The 19739-nt window shown below is 41.4% G+C and overlaps 1 protein-coding gene across 4 annotated transcripts in view; it reads left to right on the forward strand.

Moving 5' to 3' along the window:
- Window positions 1-18526, forward strand: part of ZNF432 (zinc finger protein 432) — a 24710-nt gene extending 6184 nt beyond the window's left edge. For 3 of the 4 annotated variants that reach the window (XM_078361213.1, XM_054249283.2, XM_035283616.3), the window contains 4 exons: window positions 133-334; window positions 4873-4999; window positions 6213-6308; window positions 14572-18526. In XM_078361213.1, the coding sequence (XP_078217339.1) occupies window positions 227-334; window positions 4873-4999; window positions 6213-6308; window positions 14572-16292 (2052 nt within the window). In that variant the 5' untranslated portion in view covers window positions 133-226 and the 3' untranslated portion in view covers window positions 16293-18526. Of the gene's footprint in view, window positions 1-125; window positions 335-4872; window positions 5000-6212; window positions 6309-14571 lie in introns of all 4 variants that reach the window. The other variant, XM_035283617.3, reaches the window with a different exon arrangement.
- The last annotated feature ends 1213 nt before the right edge of the window (window positions 18527-19739 follow it).

Consider the following 19739-nt stretch of genomic DNA (forward strand, 5'->3'; position numbering starts at 1 on the left):
AGAAAGGCATTCGACCTACATTGAGGGTCTGCACTTCACTGGTTTGAGAGAACCAAATAAAGAGACAGATACTCAGGGCCACACGTTAAGGTGAATGTACGTCTGAAAGTTGTTTTGCTCTCCATTCCACAGGTCCTGGCTACCCTGGGAAGAGACAGGAAATGCATGAAGAAAGAGGAAGATTCCAGGACCTAGATATGATTTCTGTGAATACCCTTCACTGGTAATGACCAGGGTTTCTAACTGGAAATTTAAGGCAGATCCAGAGGAGACAAAGACAGTGTATCCCGGTGCTGACCGCTTCCCACAACAGAAGAAAATGCTCAATGCCCAGGTGACTTTTCTCTATTTTTTTCTCTCCTTTATTCCATAGTGGATTTGTAGAGACCTGTAAGAAATCATTTCAGAATATAGAGAGAAATAAACTTTAAATCTAACTCCAACGTCATGGCAAACACCAGGAATATAGTGTTTATATAATTCCTACAAAATGACTGATGTTGGAACACAACGCCTGGCTAGAAGACCTTTTCCATCACGTTAGCTGTCAGCTTGCATCCGATGTCTCTGACAGCCAGTACAAGAGAGTCATGCTGAGTTATATAATATACAGTAACTGAGGAGAAAGCAGAGCTTCCTCAGTAGATCATTATTTCATGGCAGTTAGAGCTCAAGAAAAATTTGCTGTCCGTTTCAGAGGTGATGTAGCGAGCAGTGTTTTGAACTAGCTTTCTAATAAAGGCAGGAGATTTCTCACTGCTGTTTGTTACAGGGTGCCTCAGATACTGCTGTGGAAATAGACCGGGCAACCTCAGTGCACTGACACAGGTTTTTCAGGGGACGAAAGCAAGACCACTCATAGGACTCAGTCTTCTGTGTCTGTGTGAGCTTATTTATGAATAAAATCTAAGTGGCCTAGGAAAATAGAAGGCGTGCTTAACTTCCCTTTGTCCTGAACAGGTGGCTGAACTGGCCTGTAACTACAGATTTGGCATTAGGGAGTTGTCTGATAAGGTCTTGAGTTGTTGGGTGCCATGTTTGATAATTTCACCTCATCTCAGAATATACAGAATCCTTCTGCATTTTCATCTCCAATTCTTACATGCTTTTATTTTTTGTAATGATGTAAATTACTCATGAATTCCAAAGGGAAAAAAAATGTGGTTTTTTTGTTTGTGTGGGGTTTTTTTTTTTTTTTTTTTGAGAAAGAGTCTCACTCTGTCGCTGAGGCTGGAGTGAGACGGACGGTGTGATCTCAGCTCACTGCAATCCCCGCTTCCCGGGTTCAAGCCATTCTCTTGTCTCACCTTCCTGAGTAGCTGGGATTACAGGTGTGTGTCACCATGCCTGGCTAATTTTTGTATTTTTAGTAGAGATGGGGTTTCGCCATATTGGCCAGGCTGGTCTCGAACTCCTGACTTCAGGTGATCCACTCACCTTGGCCTCCCAAAGTACTGGGATTACAGGTGTGAGCACCTGCGCCCAGCCCCAAAGGGAAGTAAATTCTAATGACGAAGTACATACTGTTTACAAAAGTAAATTCCTTCTTCATAACTTACTTCCTAATCCCCTTATACTGCTTCAACAAATGTTTGGTAGCACATACTTGCTGTCACCAAACTGTGTGCATCTCTGTATGTATATGTATGTATGGCTTCTCATACAGACATCTGTGTCTTTTATGTATGTGTCTGTATATATAAACACATTTATTATGGCTTCTTCTGTTGGTCATCTTAGATCAAGCGTGTACAACCTGTGGTCTGGTCTGCGGGCTGCACGCAGCCCAGGATGGCTTCAAATGCAGCCCAATACAAGTTTGTAAATTTTCTTTTTCTTTTTTTTGAGATAGAGTTTTGCTCTTGTTACCCAGGCTGGAGTGCAATGGCGCGATCTCGGCTCACCGCAACCTCCTCCTCCTGGGTCCAGGCAATTCTCCTGCCTCAGCCTCCTGAGTAGCTGGGATTACAGGCACGCACCACCATGCCCAGCTAATTTTTTGTATTTTTAGTAGAGACAGGGTTTCACCATGTCGACTAGGATGGTCTCGATCTCTTGACCTCGTGATCCACCTGCCTCGGCCTCCCAAAGTGCTGGGATTACAGGCTTGAGCCACCGCGCCCGGCCCAAATTTTCTTAAAACATTATGAGAATTTTTTGTTTTTTTTTTTTCAGCTATCATTAGTGTATTTTATGCGTGGCCCAAGATGTTTCTTTTTCCATTGTGTCCCAGGGAAGACAAAAGATTGGGCACTCCTACCTTAGATGGCATAGTTTTAGAATAGAAAGGAATAACCACTGTAATTAATTGAAGAATATTAACTATATAAAATTCCATTTATCTAAAGTCATACATAAAAATATTGTTAAACTACGTAAAGTATTTAAGTGAGTGCCTGCCACATAGAGACTGATACATGGAGTCCTTTGTGCCTTTAAATCTTTGCCAATACTTAAAAATAGGACATTATGAAATTACACAGTTTTTAATGGTCCAGTGTTCTTTTGTTGTATATTGCATTTTTCTCATCACAGGTGAGGTTGAAACCCTTTTTATGTATGTCTTAGCCAACTGGATTTTTTTCTCTTGTGAAATGCCTGACTTAATTTTTATTTATTTATTTTTTTGAGACGAAGTTTCACTGTTGTTACCCAGGCTGGAGTGCAATGGCATGATCTCGGCTCACCGCAACCTCCACCTTCTGGGTTCAAGCGATTCTCCTGCCTCAGCCTCCCGAGTAGCTGGGATTACAGGCGCGCACCACCATGCCCAGCTAATTTTTGTATTTTTAGTAGAGATGGGGTTTCACCTTGTTGACAGGATGGTCTCGATCTCTTGACCTTGTGATCCACCCGCCTCGGCCTCCCAAAGTGCTGGGATTACAGGCGTGAGCCACCGCGCCTGGCCAAAATGCCTGACTTTATAACTTTTACATTAAAAATACTTTCTTACTGGTTAATGAGTTATTTATATCTACTACGTATTGCTCTTCTGTTTACTCCAAGTGTTTTTTTTTAGCCTGTCATTTTTTTTTCAGCTTTGTTTATGATCAATTTTTCAATGTAGAAATTTAGTTTTTTTTATAAAATTCATCCATTTTTTTCTTTATGGCTTTGAACATGAATATATTTCATATTTGCTTCTATTGTTTTCTGGTTAGGATTTTAAAGAGGAAAACTTATTTTTGAGTATTAATTAGGTAGAAACCTAAGGGTTTTTTTCCCCAGATTTATTTCTCATGTGAAATAATTCAGAATGTGATAAGATCAGCAGCATTAAGAATTTGCAGATTTTACCAAGTGCATTCTCTTCTCTGTGTATTAATTTCTGCAATTACATGAGGACAGATTATCCCATCAATTTTCACCTAGCTCTTTCCTTCCCACTACCATATTATTATAAGTCGTGTTGAGATAGGAGAGTGGCAGTTTAGCTGACAAGAGCGTCTCAATTTATTGTGGCATCTGGGGCTAGGCCATACTATGCAATTTGCCAATTGCCACAGAATCAAGATACTGAAGATGTTATTCTGCACTTCCCTTGCTGCTTTCATTTTTGCGGAAGTCAGTTGTTGGGACATCCTGTCTTTCTTCGGATGGTAATGCGTCTTTTCCTCCTGTTCATGGTTGTTTTCATAATGTTATATATGCATCGGATGCTCAATTGTTTCAGTCCGATGTGTCTAGATGTGGATTTTCTGCTTTGCTTTGTTGGTTTACTGAATCTGAGTTATAGGATATTTAATCAGTTCTGAAAATTCCTCACGCAGCTGTTTGGAAATTGCTTCTCCTATTTCAATATAATGTTTCAAAAACTATGTATAGGCATATGTTAGACCTCTCTCTGTCTTCCATATTTAATCAACTCTCCTTCATAGTTTTTTTCACTTTGTGTCTCTGCTTCATTTTTAAGTTATTTTAATTTTTTGAGACAGGATCTCACTCTGTCACCCATGCTGGAATGCAGTGGCTGGATCACAGCTCACTGCAGCCTCAACTGCCTGGGCTCCAGCAATCCTCCCACCTTACCTACCTTCCCAAGTATCTGGGACCACAGGTGTGTGCCACCACACCTGGCTAACTTTTGTCTTTTTGGTAGAGGCGAGATTTCACCATGTTTCCCAGGCTGGTCTTGAATGCCTAAGCTCAAGGTTTCCACCTGCCTCAGCCTCCCAAAGTGCTAGGATTACAGGTGTGAGCTACCACACCTGGCCCTGTTACTCTTTTTACTGTGAATTCCAACTCACTAATTATCTCTTCAGTGGATCTAATATATCCTTTCTGATAATAGACACACATACCTGCGACTGTATACATATATATGCATATGTATGTATGTGTGTGTATATAGATATATATTTGATATATATTTCCAAGAATAATTTTTCACAGTTTGATTAATCTTTAATAGTTTCTTATGCTTCTATATATTTCTATTTTTAATCCATTTAATAATTAAACATGAATGTAGTATCCTGTGATTCTAGCATCTAGAGTCTTTCCATGTCTCATGCTAGTATTATCTGGGAAGGCTTACAGCCAATAAAACAATTATTTCAGATATCTAGATGTCAGTAGCATATACTTTCCTGACTGGCCAATATATACTTAAATTAAAATTCATACGTAAAACCTGTTTTTACTGAGAGAATTTGAAATTTGATATAAAACCTTAATTTTTATTGAGCAAGCAGGCACTGTACAATTATAGAAAACTTGAGATTAATTCTCTGGCAATATTAAAAAATACAATAGGCTTATAGACGCATGCAGTCTATGTGGTTAAGGTCAGCAGGACAACTTCCTTCACATTCTTTTCATGTCAGTAAAAGAGAAACACTTACTATTAACCAAGGCTCTGTGTTTTTACAGGAATCGCTGACACTGGAGGACGTTACGGTGGAGTTCACCTGGGAGGAGTGGCAGCTCCTGGACCCTTCTCAGAAGGACTTGTACCGGGATGTGATGTTGGAGATCTACAGCAACCTGGTATCAGTGGGTAAGGACAGATGCCCTGGGTCACCTGAAAGGCGCCCAGTCTGTGGCCTTTGCTTTCTCAGCTCCTTGCCCTTGGAAGACACTGCAGTGCTCTGAATAGCAGATTTTCAGTGCATCCTCTAGCTTCTGATAAAAGGATGTATCCCTCATTGTCCAGGAAGGATTGGTTTCACAACTTTCCAAAGACTTGAAATCCACACATGCTCGAGTCTCATGTAAATGGCATTGTAGGGCCGGGCGCGGTGGCTCAAGCCTGTAATCCCAGCACTTTGGGAGGCCAAGGCGGGTGGATCACGAGGTCAACAGATCGAGACCATCCTGGTCAACATGGTGAAACCCCGTCTCTACTAAAAATACAAAAACTTAACTGGGCATGGTGGCGCGTACCTGTAATCCCAGCTACTCGGGAGGCTGAGGCAGGAGAATTGCCTGAACCCAGGAGGCAGAGGTTGCAGTGAGCCGAGATCGCGCCATTGCACTCCATCCTGGGTAACAAGAGCGAAACTCCGTCTCAAAAATAAATAAATAAATAAATAAATAAATGGCATTGTATTTGCATATAATCTATACACGCCTCCTCCCAAATTCTTTAAATCATTTCTAGGTTACACTTGATACTTAATACAATGTAAATGCCATGTAAATAGTTGTTATACTCTATGTTTTGTTTTTTTTATTATTATTATTTTTCTTTAGAGACAGGGTCTTGCTCTGTCACCCAGGATGGAATGTAGTGGTGCCTTCATTGGCTTCTACAGCCTTGAATTGGATTCAAGTGATCCTCCTGTGAGGAGCTATGCCTGCAGGTGCAAACCACCATGCTTGGCCAGTTTTTTTTTTTTTTTTTTTTTTTGTAGAGATGGAGTCTGTGTTGCCCAGGCAGGTCTCCAACTCCTGGCTTCAAGTGTTGGTTTCACGTCAGCCTCCTATAGTGCTGGGATTATAGGCAAGAGCCATTGCACTTTGTATTTTTTGTTATTGTATTATTATTTTTTATTGTTGTTTTAAAAAGATATTTTCAATCCGTCGTTGGTTGAATCCCTTGATGTGAAATTTTCAGATATTAAGGTCTGACTGTAATCTGCCCTTTCTGAGAGAAAAGCCTCTACTTTGCAGATGTGAAAACTGTCTGTCACCTAAATGTAACATTCTCTCGTGTTACATGTCCCAGCCTCATCCATTGCGTCTAAGTCTTCTATCATTTCCATAAACAGGTTTTCAAGTCAGCAAACCAGATGCACTCTCCAAGTTGGAACGAGGAGAAGAACCATGGACAATAGGAGATGAAAGGCACAGTCGAATCTGTCCAGGTACGTGAGAACCAGCGAGATGCGTAAGTCATGTTATAGTCAGTAAGAGAAGGCTGTGTGAGTGTCTGAGGACACAGAAGCAGTGACTACATTAAGAATAGGAATCATGGCCGGGCTCAGTGGCTCACGCCTATAGTCCCAGCACTTTGGGAGGCCGAGGCGGGTGGATCACGAGGTGAAGAGATCAAGACAATCCTGGTCAACGAGGTGAAACCCCGTCTCTACTAAAAATACAAAAAAAAATTAGCTGGGCATGGTGGCATGTGTCTGTAGTACCAGCTACTCAGGAGGCTGAGGCAGAAGAATTGCCTGAACCCAGGAGGCGGAGGTTGTGGTGAGCCGAGATCGCGCCATTGCACTCCAGCCTGGGTAACAAGAGCGAAACTCCGTCTAAAAAAAAAAAAAGAATAGACATGGTTAGGCCAGGCGTTGTGGCTCATGCCTGTAATCCCAGCACTTTTGGAGGCCGAGGCGGGTGGATCACGAGGTCAAGAGATCGAGACCATCCTGGTCAACAAGGTGAAACCCCGTCTCTACTAAAAATACAAAAATTAGCTGGGCATGGTGGCGTGCGCCTGTTGTCCCAGCTACTCAGGAGGCTGAGGGAGGAGAATTGCTTGAACCCAGAAGGCAGAGGTTGTGGTGAGCCGAGATCGTGCCATTGCACTCCAGCCTGGGTAACAACAGCGAAACTCCGTCTCAAAAAAAAAAAAAAAATAGGAATCGTTTTCTCTCCACCAATTAAGGTTGTGTTCTTGTTTGGTACCATACATCTGTCCTGTCCGTGCTGATATTACACTGAATGCCCTCTACCTAAGGAGTTCTCTTCTTAAAAGTCTCTATGAGTTTGTTGAGTGTTTACCTAGAAAGGACTGTTTCGCGTCTTACATCAGCTCTATACCAGACCAGGTCATAACTTACATCTATCTCAGAGTACTTCCTCTGTACATTTGACTTCTGCTTTTCCTTTAGTTCATCTTAGACAGTAGCATTGTATTCATTTCCCTAATGTGTTCTTCCCATTACAGATTGGTTTTTTTAACAGCTTAGGTATTTTACATACCATACCATTTGCCAATTTTAAGTTTATTTTTCAGTGCTTTGTAGTATGTGAACAGTTATGTGACCATCACCTTAGTGAATTTTGGATTTCACTGAATTACTTAAAAAAAATTTCCTTCACCGGGCACGGTGGCTCAAGCCTGTAATCCCAGCACTTTGGGAGGCCGAGGCAGGTGGATCACGAGATCAAGAGATCGAGACCATCCTGGTCAACAAGGTGAAACCCCGTCTCTACTAAAAATACAAAAAATTAGCTGGGCATGGTGGCGCGTGCCTGTAATCCCAGCTACTCAGGAGGCTGAGGCAGGAGAATTGCCTGAACCCAGGAGGAGGTGGAGGTTGTGGTGAGCCGAGATCGCACCATTGCACTCCAGCCTGGGTAACAAGAGCGAAACTCCGTCTCAAAAATAAATAAATAAATAAATAACATAAAAATTAAAAAAAATAAAAATTTCCTTCCAAGCCCTTAGTCCTAGGCAATCACGAATCTACTTTTTATCTCTATAGATTTGCCTGTTCTGGACATTTTATATAAATAGAGTCAAAATATATGGTCTTTTTTGTCTGGCTTCTTTCATGTAGCATGTTTTTGAAATTCTTCCATTCTTTAGCATGTATCAGTACTTCAATTCTTTTTATTGTTGAATAATACTCCATTGTATGGATATACCATATTTTTATTTATCCATTCATCTGTTGGATGAACATTTGGGTTATTTCTGCTTTTTGGCTTTTATGAATCATGCTGCTATGAATATTTGTGTACAATTTTTTCAGAAACATATTTTCATTTTTCTTGAGCCTTCACCTAGGAGTAATATTGCCGGGTCACTTGTAGTCCAGGAGGGGGTCCAAGGGCAGTACTTCTGGTCCTTCTCTCACTGTGGACATTAAATTTCTTCCCAGCCACGGTGTGTGACAATACAGAGTATTGCCAGCTAGGGAAGCTCACTTGAGCCTTTGGTGGCCAGACTTTTGATTGGGTTTCAGTCACTTACAGCCCACCTTCCTGGCTAACCTTTCGTCTTCAGGCTTTCCCAGAAGTTGGGCTAATGTCTAGAGTGTCCAGTTTTTCCAAAGGTTGGAACTGATATGTCATGGCCCAAAGGCCCCTATCATAAATATTATTGTTACACTGTTCTGTGGCCAAAGCCATCAGGCAAACAAAGACACTCCTATGGGACAGGACATTCCAGGGGCCTAGAGATCATTTCTTAATAGCTAAGAAAAATTGCTAGACCTCTCTTTGGATGAAATTAGATCTAGTTCCTCACTACACAGAAGATTACTGTAAAAATTAACAATAAAGTGGTTAATTTAGGAATACAGAGGAAATAGAGCATATCGGCAGTGTTGGGAACCAGCCCAACCCTGAGCACGGATGCCCCGTGTCTCAGCAGTGATGAGGGAGTGAGAAAAGAAATAAAGACAAAGACACAAGAATAGAATTTTACAGCATAGGTCCTGGGGTCCAACGCACTCTCGTGGGTGCGGGTTGGCCCTGAGCTCTGGGCTCCATGCGCTTTTATGAGGTGTACTATCTTGTTAATATTGCAGGCTGTAGGGAGGAGGGTTGAGGAGGACTTGCTGGAGGAAAAGCATTCATCTGCAGCATTCAGTAGCACACATGGTTGTCCTAAGAAATGCTAACGAAGGACACTGATATTTTACCACCTATTGTCTAACCAGGTGTTTTGGCAACAGAAGTATAGGGGATAAGGCACCATAAGGTCTGACCACACACAATGCATTAAGGGGCTTTTATCTCCTGAGCATTGTGAACACAGAGCAGTCGTAATTGCTTCATATTCTGAGAACATGGCAGAGCCTGTGGCGTCCTGGTTTCTGCCGTGCAAGGCTTTCTAGCCTTACCAGCACCCATCTGCGAAGACCTTCCCAAATCTTATGAGCAGAGGTTGCATTTCTTCCCAGTAAACCTCCCTTTATGACTGTTAGACAAACTGTATGTTAGGAAGAGTTATGGGACCAAAGCAGTTTTTTTGCTGCTCTGCAACCACACTGCAGTGCTCCACAGTTGTAGGGCGCTCTCAGATGTCTTTTCCATAGGCCTCCTGTACCACCTGATCTCTGCTTTTATTTCACTGCACCATAGTTTGGATATGATCCGTGGCACAGATCTCAGTGTATAAAAAAGCAAAGCAAGCTTGTAATCATTTAACTATAAGTAACACAGGTCGGGCCCTGGCCATCTCTTCCCACATGGCAGGATAGTCAGAATTGCATCAAGAGTATGATGTGCACAAGGCATATCTAGATTTTAAATTAGGCAGATGGTGACATGAATTAATAAAGAAGGCACGAAATAGGAATTGTGCAAGGCCATGGGCTTGACTCTCAAAAGATTGGCTTCCAGTTGGCCAAGTACAGGGCAGTGATAGAAGCTATTTGTTGGAGAAATCTTGGAGCAAAAACGATAATATTCATGGTAATGTAAACTTTCTTTAATCAAGATGACTTTTTATTTTATTTTTATTTATTTATTTTTATTTTATTTTTTTTTTGATACGGAGTTTCGCTCTTGTTACCCAGGCTGGAGTGCAATGGCGCAATCTCGGCTCACTGCAACCTCCGCCTCCTGGGTTCAGGCAATTTTGCTGCCTCAGCCTCCTGAATAGCTGGGATTACAGGCACGTGCCACCATGCCCAGCTAATTTTTGTATTTTTAGTAGAGATGGGTTTTCACCTTGTTGACCAGGATGGTCTCGATCTCTTGACCTCGTGATCCACCCGCCTCGGCCTCCCAAAGTGCTGGGATTATAGGGGTGAGCCACCGTGCCCGGCCTTATTTATTTATTTTTTAAGATGGTGTCTCGCTCTGTTACCAGCCTGGAGTGCAGTTGCACAATCTCGGGTCACTGCAACCTCCACCACCTGGGTTCAAGTAATTCTCTGCCTCAGCCTCCCTAGTAGCTGGGATTACAGGCACCTGCCACCACGCCCAGCTAATCTTTGCATTTTTAGTAGAGAGGGGTTTCACCATCTTGGCCAGGCTGGTCTTGAACTCCTGACTTCGTGATCTACCCAATTTGGCCTCCCAAAGTACTGGGATTGTAGGTGTGAGCTACCGTGCCTGGCCGACTTTTGATTTTAATTATGAGTAACTGAGGTAGCATGGTTGAGGGTTGGTTAATTTTATATATTTTTTCTTTTCACAAGATACCTTGATAGTCTGACCTTTCACCTGGATGACAGCAGTGTAGCAACAATAAGGAACAGCTAAATGTCTTAAGAAAAACTGAAGGTGAAGCTGGCACAACCTTTATCTAGAAGGAATAAATTTATCATTTAGTACAACTTAACTGATGCTGAGACATAAATGTAGCATTACTGAAGCAGATGCTGTTGGTGGCAGATGAGGAGACGGTATATCAGAGATATTGAAATGGGAAAAATTGGATATGACTTTTTTTTTTTTTTTTTTGAGACAGGGTCTCACTTTGTTGCTCAGGCTACAGTGCAGTGGCACAATTTTGGCTCACTGCAGCCTCGACCTCCTGGGCTCAAGCGATCTTCCCACCTCAGCCTCCCAAGTAGCTGAGACTACAGGCACACGTCACCATGCCAGGCTAATTTTTGTATTTTTTGTAAGGATGGTGTTTCACCATGTTGCCCAGGCTGGTCTGGAACTCCAGAGCTCAAGTGATCTGCCCACCTCAGCTTCCTAAAGTGCTGGGTTTACAGGCGTGAGCCAACGTGCTTGGCCTTGATGTGACTTTTCTACTACATGCAGAATGTGATTGAAGAAGGTGACAGTTTTCATATCCCATGCAGCCGCATATTTGCTTCTGAAGGCAACTACATGGTACACTGGCTAGTGTACCATGCAAAATTCCTATCATTGTTTTCCTGTTTCATAATTAGTGGAACATAGGATAACGTGACACAGCTAAATGAAAGGGCGGAGGGTCGACTGTAGGCGTTGTTCACTAAATGTGATGGATGTTTTTGGAGAGTTAGTAGTCTACAGATTGAAGAGGGGCAAATTGAGTAACAGCATTACCACATGAGTCTATCTCAGTTCACTGAAGTTCAACAGTTGGGGATTTCCAATTCTTACTTGCCAGGCAACAAGTATGTAAATGCATTTATTCTCTACATCTCAGTAAGCATATTTCCCTGATCTTTGTAGTCACAGTTGGTTCCTCTAAGGGGGTTTAAATAATTCCAAAACTGTAGGGCCACAGCCCTACTGGGTTGTTGGGTGCTCCCTATTGCTGTGTTGAGTTGTAGGATCTAAGAAACAAAGAGACAGGACACAGGACTGGAAAAGAGCAGCTGGGCTTGGGGGGTCGCACCACCTATAAGCGGAGACAGGCGAGGCCCCAAATTTCCAGAAGTGTCTGTATTTATGAGGTACAAGACAGGGGGAAGGGTTATGAGTGAGGTCACCTATAGGCTTAATGATAAGACATACATAATCACATGATTAGCAAGCAAGGGGGCCACTCCATTAGGTCACCTAGTCAGAGAGGTGGGCCATGCCATAATAGGGGGCTGTGCTGTGTGCAGTAGTAGAAGGTTGTATATAAAAAAGGGGGTCTATCCCCATTAGGTCACTGAAGCAAGGCGGTGAGCTGTGTGCAACAAGTGCCATGTGCAACACTTCTTATCTGGGGGCTGGAGACTTCAAAGGATTCCTATAGAAGGATGTTGTAAACCAATGCAGCGGGAGCTGACACAGTGTGCTCTTCTCTAAGATAATTTATAGGAGGATGATTTGAGCCAGCCTAGTAGAGAGAAAAAGCTGACAGGGTGTACAGCTGCCATGGTGCGATTACACCAGAGGGGTTTTCTCCCTCAGTTGTCCATGGGATCTCAGGCTGAAGGCCTGCTTTCCACAAGAACTAGATGCAAGGTACGGCAACTCCTTTTCAGGAGGAATAACTCTTGCTTCAAGCTAGCCGTGTAGCAGGTGCCGAGTGCTGCCGTCTAGGACCTGACCTGCCATATAGCATATGCCCTTTCAGGCAGGGGTGTTACTGCCTGGGTCTGCCTGTTTTTCCCATGTACTTGCTTCTGCTCTGTGACTGCTCTAGGCATTCCTTACTACAAACTACTATATGGTTATATAGAAGGATTATATAAATCAGCACTAAATGTATCTGTACAGTTTCTACTACAATTTGTTATATGATTATATGGACAAAGATTGTATGGACCTAAGTATGATTATATATGTGTGTGTATACATATATAGATCTAAGATCTAAGATTATATGGAACTAAGTATGATTACATATATAAGCTAGATATAAGTAAGTAGTAAGTTATACTTCAAGCACTAATTGTGCCTGGGATCTACACAGCTCTCCTTCCTTGGTGCCCATGTGGGAGGTTACCCACACAAAACTACACGTTGGAATGTCTAAAACCTTAGTTCTATACCTTCATCTTTTATTCTACACATCTTCTCAAAATGGTATCCTGGCCCAGTGCTCACACCTGTAGTTCCAGCACTTTGGGAAGTCAACGTGGGCAGATCACTTGAGCCCAAGAGTTCAAGACAAGCTCAGGCAGCATGGCAAGACCCCATCTCTACAAAAAATCAGTTGAGTGTGGTGGCATGCTCCTGTAGTCCCAGCTACTCAGGAGACTGAGGTGGGAAAATCGCTTGAGCCTGGGAGGTGGAGATTGTAGTGAGGCAAGATTGTGCCACTGCATGCCAGCCTGGGTGACAGTGAGAACCTGTCTCAAAAAAAATAAAAGTAATTCAGTCTGTTTTTCTCAAATAATATGTATGTACTGATTATTTCCACACTGCCTTCTCCATTTATACCTCCAGCCAGATTGCTGATGTCTGTGTTACATATTTGATAACCATTTCAAAGTGGCTCAAGCCATATAGTTAGTAATCTTTGAGTCCCCACTTTCCTTAACCACTCTCCCCACTGAATTAATCATTTAACCTTCTTTTCTTTATACAAATATATCTGGCTCTCCTCCACCTCTCAGCATCTACACTGCTCCTTCAAACCACACTTAACATCTCCAACTTTCTTTTTTTGTTTGTTCCTTCTTGTTTATTCAGTTTTTCCTAACTAGAATTCAGCATCAGTGAGAATAAGGCATATTTTATAAATCTCAAATGCCAGCAGAGTGCCTTGTCTATAGGAGTCATTCAACAAATACTAATGGAGTGAATAAATACAACCCTCAGCATTTTGGATCAGTTGCCTTTTCCACCTTTGTGATCTGGTGTCTCCTCAAAGTTTATGGAATGGTGTTCCCCCAAGCCCTGTTCTTTGCTTGTAATAATGACTTGCTTGAGGCTGGGCACGGTGGCTCACGCCTGTAATCTCAGCCCTTTGGGAGGCCAAGGCAGGTGGATTGCCTGAGGTCAGGAGTTCAAGACCAGCCTGGCCAACATCGGGAAACCTCATCTCTACTAAAAATACAAAAATTAGCCAGGCATGGTGATAGGCACCTGTAATTCCAGCTACTTGGGAGGTTGAGGCAGGATAATCACTTGAACCCAGGAGGTGGAGGTTGCAGTGAGCTGAGATCACACCATTGCACTCCAGCCTGGGTGACAAGAGCAAGATTTTGTCTCAAATAATGATAATAGTAATGACTTGCTTGTATTTTACTATGTCTGCATGTTTTGCAAGTTCCTATTTAGAAAGCCATCAAATCTATACAGATTATCAACTGCCTAACCTTATTTGCACACAGACTGCTTTTACTCTTTGGTTTGTTTATTATGTCTTTACCAAAGTGTATACATGAAGTTGCTTATACTGTTATCATAGTGTTGTCATTAAAGAGCCATATTTAAAAACACCTGGCCAGGTGCAGTGGCTCATACCTATAATCCCAGCACTTTGAGAGGCTAAGGTGGGAGGATTACCCAAGGTTAGGAGTTCGAGACCAGCCTGGCTAACATAGTGAAACCCTGCCTCTACTAAAGATACAAAAATTAGCTGGGCATAATGGCACACACCTGTTATCCCAGCTACTCTGGAGGCTGAGGCGGGAGAATTGCTTGAACCCAGGAGGCGAAGGTTGCAGTGAGCTGAGATCATGCCACTGCACTCCAGCCTGGGTAACATAGTGAGACTCTGTCTCAAAAAATATAAATAAATAAATAATAAAATAAACATACCAAGGATTTTTTTTTTTAAAGAAAACACTTTTATCCCCAACAAGATATGAAAGGATTCATTGTTCTCTTCTTTCCCAGAAAACAACAAAGTTGATGAACATCTGCAGGATCACTTGGAAAATCAAAGGATGCTGAAGAGTGTGGAACACCACCATAAACATAATGCATTTGGAAATATTGCCTCTCAAACCAAAAGCCATTGTCTTTTCAGGGAAAATCATGATACATTTGAATTATATATAAAAACTTTGAAATCAAATTTAAGTTTAGTCAACCAGAACAAAAGCTGTGAAATTAAGAACTCTAATAAATTTAATGGAGATCGGAAATCATTTCTTCATGGTAAGTATGAAGAACTTCACTCTGCAGCTAAATTCTCTGTAAGTACGCCATCTAGTAGCACCAAATCCCAAGTCAGTAAGCATCAAAGAACTCAAGAAATAGAGAAAACCCACATCTGCAGTGAATGTGGGAAAGCGTTTGTCAAGAAGTCTCAGCTCACTGATCATGAGAGAGTTCATACTGGAGAAAAACCTTACGGATGTACTTTGTGTGCAAAAGTGTTCTCCAGAAAGTCCAGGCTAAATGAACATCAAAGAATTCATAAAAGAGAGAAATCTTTCATATGCAGTGAATGCGGGAAAGTCTTCACCATGAAGAGTCGTCTGATTGAACATCAGCGAACTCATACTGGAGAGAAACCCTATGTATGCAATGAATGTGGAAAAGGCTTCCCCGGCAAGCGTAATCTCATTGTACATCAGCGAAATCATACTGGAGAGAAATCCTATGTATGTAGTGAATGTGGAAAAGGCTTCACTGGGAAGAGCATGCTTATCATACATCAACGAACTCATACAGGAGAGAAACCCTACATTTGTAGTGAATGTGGGAAAGGCTTTACCACAAAGCACTATGTCATCATACATCAGCGAAATCATACAGGAGAGAAGCCGTATATATGCAACGAATGTGGGAAAGGCTTCACCATGAAGAGCCGTATGATCGAACATCAACGAACTCATACAGGAGAGAAACCCTATGTATGCAACGAATGTGGAAAAGCCTTTCCCAGGAAGAGTAATCTCATTGTACATCAGAGAAATCATACAGTAGAGAAATCATATCTATGTAGTGAATGTGGAAAAGGTTTTACTGTGAAAAGCATGCTCATCATACATCAGCGAACTCACACTGGAGAGAAACCCTACATATGCAGTGAATGTGGGAAAGGCTTCCCCTTGAAGAGTCGGCTGATTGTACATCAGCGAACTCATACTGGAGAGAAACCTTATAGGTGCAGTGAATGTGGGAAAGGTTTCATTGTGAATAGTGGACTGATGTTACATCAGCGAACTCATACTGGAGAGAAACCCTACATATGCAGTGAATGTGGAAAAGGTTTTGCCTTTAAGAGCAATCTTGTTGTACACCAGCGAACTCATACTGGAGAAAAACCCTTTTTGTGCAGTGAATGTGGAAAAGGCTTCACCATGAAACGCTATCTCATTGTACATCAGCAAATTCATACGGGAGAGAAGTCTTGTATATGTAGTGAATGTGGAAAAGGCTTTGCCATGGAAGCTGAGCTTGCTTTACATAAGCAAGTTCATACTGGAGAAAAACCTTATGGATGCAATGAATGTGGTAAAGGCTTTACTGTGAAGAGCCGTCTAATTGTTCATCAACGAACTCATACAGGAGAGAAACCTTTTGTATGCAGTGAATGTAGAAAAGCCTTCTCCTCCAAGAGAAATCTCATTGTACATCAGCGAACTCATAATGGAAACAAATTCTAACAATGCACTGGACATGGTCATGCCTTTGGGAAGAAAATATGTCTTGTACAACATCAGAGATTTCACAGTATAGATTTTCTTTATGTGTACCAAGTATGAAAAAGATCATATTTCAAAATCCAGTGTTATCCACTAGGATGAATGCCATCAATGTCAGAAAGCCTTCAACATGAATTCAGGCTCTGAATTCTTTGATGTACCAATGTATATAAAATAACTCATCTGAGAGAGATTCTGTGGATTGGGAGTAATCTTTCATTTGTCAGTCTTCATTAAAATTACAAAAACGTGCACATGAGAAATGTATAAGGTAAATAATCCTTTTGCAGAGAATCTGATTGTATACAAGCAAACTCATGCAGAGGGAAAACCATGTTAGTAATGTGAATGGATTAAACATCGCTGTGTTCCTAGCATACATATATGTAGGCAGTGTAGAGCAGCCTGTTGCCAGATTTTCACCCTTGGAAGATTATGCAATTTGTAGGAGTGAATTTTAATGAATGCAGAGAATGCACTAGTGCCTTAGGTGATTAATTACCTCATATTGTGTATCACAATAAACGTAGGAAATAAACTTGACATATCCAATGCAGAAAAGTCTTGACAATTTTCTAAGTAACTATGTCTTGAAAAGTATTTACTGTGATAAATCTTACAAAGGGGGAGGCTAGGAAAGCCTTCTATGGGAAGAAAGACCCTATGTCATCAGTGATCATAATAGATCATCAGTGAATTTACACATACTAGCAGCATTATCATGGGAAAGGCTTTGCCCAGAAATAAAACCTTAACAGTTGGCAGATATATTTCATACTGGAGAAAAAAATTCAGATGGCAGTGAATACAGTAGGATTTCAGTGATACATTCTGCCTCATGATCATCACTTCATGCAGAAATAAAACTTATGTGAAGAATAGAAAGGATCAGGAAATTCATGAAGTAAAAAAGCCTCATGAAAATGATACATATTTGAGGGCTTTCTGTCACAAACCTAAACTCATGATACACTTGATGTCTGTTCTGGGACAGCATACCTTGCATCATAATTATCAGTGATTCCATAATTGTAAAGTGGGCTGTTCTTATCATTGATTAAATTTTAATGCTTTATACAACACAGCCTGTTTTCTGTGTCAACCTAGTATGATTTTTCTTACATATTGTAGGCCCTAAATTTATTTTTTCAGTCTATTCATAAATGTAATTTGGTATATTTGGATGTGTTTATCCAAGTTAGTAGGTACCATTATGTAGTTTGCAAAAATGTCATAAATATTATTTTCCTAAAATTTGTTTTGAAGTAATTTTAGATTCACAAGAGATTATACGAGTTTCCTGAGTACCCTTTGCTTACCATCATCAGTGTAACCTTCCATAACCATAATAATCAAAACCAATTAGATGACATTAGTAAGTACAATGCTGTCAAAGTACAGCCTTTATTTGGAATTTCCCACTTCATGCGGTAATTGTGGTTTTATTTATTTTTCTGTAGAGGTCTGAGAAATTCTCTAAGATGTATAGATTTAAGTAAATCCTACCACAATCAGGATGTGGAACTGTTGTGTCAACAGAAAGAAACATCCTCTTGCTACCTCCTTTTTTTTCTTTTTTTTTTTTTCGAGACAGAGTTTTGCTGTTGTTGCCCAGGCTGGAGTGCAAGAGTGCAATCCTGGCTAATGGCAGCCTTCACCTCTCAGGTTCAAGTGATTCTCCTCCCTCGGCCTCCCAAGTAGTTGGGATTATAGGTGCCTGCCACCACGCCCAACTAATTTTTGTATTTTTATAGTAGAGATGGGGTTTCACCATATTGTTCAGGCTGGTTGAACTAACCTTGGGAGAACCACCCGCCTCCGCCTCCCAAAGTGCTGGGATTATAGGTGTGAGCCACTGTGCCCTGCCTGCTCTTGCTACCTCTTTATACTCAGACTGTCCTCCCAACATAACCCACAGTAACCACTGATCCCATCACTCTTAATATTGTCATTTCAAGAATGCTCCTAAAATGGAATTGTAAGGTATGCAACCTTTGAAATAGGGCTTTGTTCACTCAGCACATTACCCTAAGATCCATCCAAGTTACTGGGCATCTAGTTTTAATTTTTGTTACTGAGTTACTATTCTTTTAAATGGATGCACTGGGATTTGTGTATCCATTCAGTGTTGATGGACATTTGGGTTGTTTCCAGTGTTGCTGTTATAAATAAAGATGCTGTGACTGTGTACCTGACACTGTGTGAACATAAGTTTTTTATATCTTTGAGATAGACATCTGGGGCATGACTGCTGATGAATATGTAAGTTTGTGTTATACTTTGAAAGAAACGGCCAAGCTCTGCCAGAGTGGCTGTACTAATTTACATTGCCACCACCAGTGTGTGAGCATTCCATTTGTTCCATGCCCTTTCTAGCTCTTGGCACTGCCAGTGTGCTAGCTTTCCTATTGGGTACGTGGTAATATGGGATCATGGCCTCAATTTACACATCCCTAACAGAAAATGACATTCAGCATCTCTACATCCACAGAGAACCATATCAAGTAACAATTGTAACTGTTGCTTCTAACCAGCAAACATAATTTTTAAAACTCAAAAGAATGTATTTTACCTCTCTCTGTTCCTTTTTCTTCATTTCTGATGTTGTTTTCCTTTGGTTATTTCCTTTTTATGTGAACTTCGTTAATCATTTCTCTTTAAGCAGGCCTGCTGGCAAAAAATTACTAGTTTCCCTAGAAACAGCGTTCCTGTTTTCTCTATCCAGAGTTATTTCCCTTGATCTAATATGGAGATTTAATCCAGTTTATAAATGGTGAGTTCTCTTTATAAAAGAAATGGACATTTGCCATAAAGTACTGTGGCAGAATTCAATCCCTGACTCCATATTGAGTAATTCACTCCTTTGGAAATACTTTTTGAGCTTCTACACTATGGCAGGCATGTTGTAGACAATGGAGACACATCAACGAACAAAACAGGCCAAGTGATGGCTTTGATACGGCGTACAGTCTGGTGAAGGAGACGAGTAAGAGAAATACAAAACTGAATTCAGATAAGGGCTACAAAGAAATATAAAGCCTAGTAAGTTCATAAATGGTAATCAAAGAGTTACTTTAATTAGAGTTTTCGGGGATGGCGTTTCTGTGCAGATGTAATTTTGTTTTCTATTTTTTGCTCTGTCACCCAGACTGGAGTGCAATAGCTGGATCTCGGCTCACTGTAACCTCCGCCTCCCAGGTTCAAGTGATCCTCCTGCCTCAGCCTCCTGAGTAACTGGGATTACAGGCGCTCACCACCACACCCGGCTAATTTTTGTATTTTTAGTAAAGACGGGGTTTCGCCATGTTAGCCAGGCTGGTCTCTGTTGGGGTCCGGCACGTTTGCCGGGGGGCTACCGACCTGCGGGAATCCCCGAGACCGCCAACGTAGATGTCTCGTTCAACCTGA

Source organism: Callithrix jacchus, chromosome 22, assembly GCF_049354715.1.
Source record: "Callithrix jacchus isolate 240 chromosome 22, calJac240_pri, whole genome shotgun sequence".
NCBI classification, from domain to species: domain Eukaryota; kingdom Metazoa; phylum Chordata; class Mammalia; order Primates; family Cebidae; genus Callithrix; species Callithrix jacchus.